Below are 5,162 nucleotides of genomic sequence, written 5' to 3'. Positions count from 1 at the left end.
CCCCTCTCCTAGTTAGCTGCCTCTTTATTTCAGGATTATCTGATGATCCAGGTCTCCTTCTAAGGTGAAGGCAATTTCCCAAGTACAAAAAACAATCAAGTGAAAGAAGAGAGGGGGATGGGGAGGGGGGCGGGAGAGCTTTGCCTCATTTCTCTCCTGGCACTGTTCATTATCCGACCTAAACTATCCCTGGCTTGAACTAATTCTTGTCACTCTATCAGGCATGAACTCCCCCTTTTCCCCAACAACAACAAAAAAGGAAAGCATGCAAAATAACCCATGTCTCCTCAGAACTGGGGCCCCACAATCGGATTCTGATAGTACCGAGAAAGGGACGGTGGGCAGTCGTGGGAACCTGGGGGAGAGTGTAAAGAAGTGTCAGATTGAGTAAGAAAGTTATTCAGGCCATTAGAGTTACTTGGCCCACTTGTACGAAAATTGTCTTGGAAGATGGTGCTTTTAAGGGAAGAAAATTCTGAACAAGGCTTCAGGTCTTTTGAAAGAAAGGGGAAGGATTCAGAGGGAAGGGGGAGAGATTTTGCTGTTTCAGGACATTCTGTTTGGATGGTCACACGGAAAGGTGACTTCACCCCGGAAGGAAATACAAAACTCAGCATGGTCCAAAGACAGAGAAGATTGGGATGTCGTTAGAGGTGAATCTCCTCCCTCCCCTTCCCCCTACCAAACACACACCCCGTTTTCTTTGTAAATAATAATTTTCAATCCATGGGACAGCTGCGAAACACAGGGCTGTTTCCTCTCCCCACCCCTATTAAAAACCCGTGAGACACACAGGTGCTTCAAGGAAATTGAAAAAGCAATGACAACAAACACGAAGCAAATTCTTGACTTGTTTTCCAGGGTCGCCAGGCAAGGTGTGAAAGTCCATTTCCCTCTCTCTAGGTGAAAGGAAGTGTTCAAGGCAGGCTCCAACGCGGCCAGCGCCCCAAGGCCACCACCTCCCTCCGCTTCCCCCTCCTACTCATCCTCTCCTGCAGTCCTCCAGGTCCATTTTGGGGGGTGATTTTCCCCCTTCCATCGGGCAACTCTCCTTCTCCCTTTTGCAGTCCTCCCCTCCCGTCCCCGGGCCGAGACGGCAGGAAAGGCGGCGCTACCTACAGCCGCAGGACTCCACCACCATGTCCTCGTACTGCTTATAGACCACGTTGTTGCCCGCGTCGATGTAGAGGATGCTAATGGGAGTCAATTTGGTGGGCACGCAGCAGCTGGGTGGGGTGGAGCCGGGATCCATGGAGTTCATGAGGGTCTGGATGATGGCATGGTTGGTGGGCTCCAGGTGGGAGCGGAGGGGAAAGTCACACACGCCCTCGCAGTGGTACGCCTCGTACTCCAGGGGCGCGATAATCCAGTCGTCCCAGCCCAGCTCCTTGAAGTTCACGTGCAGGGGCTTCTTGCTGCAGCGCAGCCGCGACTTCTTCCCGTGCCGCTTGCCGTGGCGACTGGCGAAGGCGGTGCGTCGCCGCCGGCGGCCCTGCGAAGCCAGGCCCCAGCCGACGTCTCGGACGCCCGCGGGCGGCGACAGCGTCGGGGGCGGCGGGGAAGGAGGCAGCCACGCGCCCTCGCCCCCCGCCGGGGCCGTGGCCGTGGCGGCGGCGGCTCCCAGCTGCTCGCGCATCTCCGCGAACAGGTTCTTGCGCTTGGATTTGGTGAACACGACGAGCAGGGCCCGCTCCTGCGGCGGCCGCACCCTCCGGCCGAAGCCCAGACTCCGCAGATCCAGGGGCGGCTCAGCCTGGGGCGGTGGAGATGACGGCGGGGTCTCCCCGCCGGGCTCCCCCCAGGCGACCCGCAGCTCCAAGCAGAGCTGCTTCCAGGGCTGGTGGCGGCGCAGGCCCTGCCACACGTCGAAGACCTCCCAGCCGGCTTGGGGCGCCCCCTGCGGGTCTAGGGTCCGGGCGTCCAGCATTCGGGGGGACAGGCAGGAGAAGAGCTGCACGTGGAGCGGGCCGCCCGGGGGCCCGGGGGAAGCCGGGGGCGCCTGGCGAAACAGCCGCAGCTCCGCGCCCACCAGCTCTTCTTTGTCTGAGAGCGTCGACACATCAAACAAATACTTCTGTCTCCTGAGAGGAGTGTGCGAGAGATCGTCTGCGAGATAAAAAATAATTACAGTCAGTTTCACTTAAGGGGGAAATCTTCCCAGTTCACTCTGGCAGCCCCCTGGGAGGAAAAGCAGGGGCTGGGGGAGGGGACGGAGGAGGTTAGAGGTGGGGGAGGTGAACGAAGCTGTCCCAGGTAGTTGGGCAGCCCTGGGGCCTTACCACCCCCAGAGTTACCAGGTCCTAGCCTGAGAGAGCACTGGGGTCGGGGGTGGGGAGGAGAGGGGGGAGTTCGGAGAAGCGGTGGCCAGAGATAATCCTCCCTCCCAGTCCGCTTTGGGGAGTCTAAGCTAAGGCGGAAGTCAGACAGGAGCTGCAACATCTTCACAGGCCTTTTACCAGAAGGTGGAAAAATCACCAGTTCGCCTTTTGTTTCAATGTAAGCTTCTTGAGAGAAGGAATTGTTTGTTTCTTTGTAGCTGTATACCCAAGCACCTAGCAGCATGCCTGGCATGTAGTAGGAACATAATGCATGCTTATTGATGAACTGAAGAGGACTATGCAGAGGACTAAGAGTTTTTTCCCTTCTGCTACCTGAACCTTCAAACAAGGGAAACATGAAGCAAAAAAAAAGAGGGAGGGCCCTTTCACCAAATAATTCAGCCCTCATTAAAAATAATAAAATTCTGGACATATCAGATCCAGAGCTTTAACAATCCAGATCAGCAGTTTGCATGAATCAGATTCCTTAGCTTTTGATTCCGTTCTCCATTTAATACTGGAATAGACAACCTAGGACTACCTCCAAATAGAAAGCAAACATGGATATACCAGTTGTGCATTGGAACCTCAGAATAATTTCATTTGGATAAGACACACTCAGAAGAGTTTTCTTGCATCCACAAAAATAGTGACATTTACAATATCCAGCCAGAAATCCTCTTACTTTTACTCTCCAATAGGTTCTAGAGATGGACTTTCAGGACACATTCACAACTGAGGAATGATATTTGGAGGAGCATAGGAGAAGATGGCTTTTGCAATCCAAGGAAAATACTCTGGGACCTAGGTAAACCTGGACTTCTTTTTTGACACGTTTGTGCATGAAGCCCAACACCAATCCAATGTGCAAGGCGGAAAGCTAACCAGATTTCCCCCAAACTGCCTTCTCATAAAATGTTTACAACCCAGCAAATACAAAAATCCCCAAAGCCCCGGGCTTTCCCCAGAAGCTAGTAAAGTTTAGGTAGATTTCAATAGTAAAAGTGTCACTGGAGCCTGTGTTCAACCCTTACTGCCTTTCCAAACCCAGCAAGCACCAGAACTAGAAATAGAGACTAAAGAAACACTCTATTGCCGGTCCTTTATACTTTTCAGAGGTTGTTGCTCTCTAATAGGCACATGCCCCAACCTGAAATGGAGCAGCGGAAAGGGTTAGTGAGGTAGGGAAAAAAAAGAGAGAGAGAGAGGCGGGGGAAGCCTTCTGCAGAGGACAGCCAGTTGATTTATGGGAGTCAAGACCTTCAGACCAACCAGGGTCACATCAAATTCAACAGGAATTCAACATTCTCTCCTTTCTACCTCCTTTAAAGCCCTGAGTTTGGCCCTGGGTTCGGCCACTGATGTAGTCAAGTCACGGGACCTCTCACCTGGAGGCTTCATTTTCCTGCCTCAGAAAACTAATCAATTCCTGGCTTCTCACAGCAAGAGAGATATAGAGAAAGAAAAATGAAAAGTGTCTTTGAGATTCTTTAAGCCCTTCCTACATTTTCTGTAGTAATATCTGGACTACAGAAGAGGCATGAAGAAAGCTAGCCAAAGCCTTGTGACTTTTCTTTCATGGAAATTACAAAAAAGATTAAACAAAATTTAATAGTGGTACAGTCAGCATTCCCTTAGGAAATGATTTCCACTTTTGTTTTTGTAAGCCTTCAAAATAATCAGATTTTGGCCCTGTTTGTGATAGGTCAAGACTTTGATTTTTATTTATTTTGCCCACATGGCAGCATGGATTGGAAAGAGCTAATTTTTTTTTTCAAAGTATAGGCTGTAGCAATGAATGAGATCCTCCTGGTTTGGATCAAGACTAGAACTCACAGCTTCCAAGCAAAAAGAATATGGTTAAATGGTGGACCAGTAACAGTACTCCTTTGTGTTCTCACTCTTTACCTTTCAGCTTTTGTCACTGTCAGTTATCAAGTGATGAGTGACACTGAGCATGTCTTTCTCGGATCCTTCCAAAAATTTAGGACAACAGCATACATTCCTCTACCTGCCTACAACTGTTCCACCAATTCACAAATGGCATTTCTTTATTCTGGGGTCTATAGAGTTTTGAGTCCCTTTTACCCTTGTCAGAGGGCTGCACTCCCAGGACACCCCACCCAGATCCCCACAAAACTCTGACTTTGTGACCTGGCACCATGGTGAGTTCTACTAAACACTTGGGGAAGTATTGTTGTTGTTGTTCAGTCATGTCTGACAAAGTCCATGGAATTTTCTTAGCAAAGATATTGGAATCGTTTGCCATTTTCTTTTCCAGTTTATTTTACAGATGAGGAGCTGAGGCAGATGGGGGTAAGTGACATGCCCAGGGTCACACAACTCATGCCTAAGATTTGAAGGCCCAGTGCTCTATCCATTGGTTTTACTTATCACTAGCTAACTACATGACTATCAGCAAGTTATTAACTCCTCCAGGCCCTAATTTCCTCATCTACGATATAGGTTGACCTAGAAGAGGTTGACCTAGAAGAGCTATGATCCCTCCACCTCCCTTTAAGAAAACAAAACATAACTAGGGCTGTGGTTGTAAGGTAACATTCTCCTCAATCCACCTTGAAACATTATCCTTACTCTTGGATAATTGCTCTTCAAGAAGTGAATCTTCTGCTTTAAAATTAATTAAAATGTAATTAGATCATTAAGTCATAGGAGGGGTGCATTTTTTTCTTTTTTACTTAGTATTAACATGACTCTGAACACCGAAATGTTTCTAGCTAATTAACACACTAGTTGTTGAGGGTTGGACTCAACAGTCTAGACTCAACTTTATGTTTCTATCTATCTATCTATCTATCTATCTATCTATCTATCTATCTATCT

General features: G+C 49.1%; 1 protein-coding gene across 1 annotated transcript in view; it reads right to left on the bottom strand.

Moving 5' to 3' along the window:
* Window positions 1-133: 133 nt before the first annotated feature.
* The window catches only part of GDF6 (growth differentiation factor 6), a 21,874-nt gene continuing 16,845 nt past the window's right edge, over window positions 134-5,162 (bottom strand). The window contains exon 3 of the mRNA XM_069086563.1: window positions 134-2,106. Coding sequence (XP_068942664.1) covers window positions 1,112-2,106 — 995 coding nt within the window. The 3' untranslated portion in view covers window positions 134-1,111. The remainder of the gene's footprint in view (window positions 2,107-5,162) is intronic.

Source organism: Petaurus breviceps, unplaced genomic scaffold, assembly GCF_028583685.1.
Source record: "Petaurus breviceps papuanus isolate PSGF00001 unplaced genomic scaffold, PetGlider_PUasm1.0 179, whole genome shotgun sequence".
Classification (NCBI taxonomy): Eukaryota; Metazoa; Chordata; class Mammalia; order Diprotodontia; family Petauridae; genus Petaurus; species Petaurus breviceps.
Note: the sequence above shows the minus strand (reverse complement) of the source record. Positions and strands in the feature narration are given on the sequence as shown.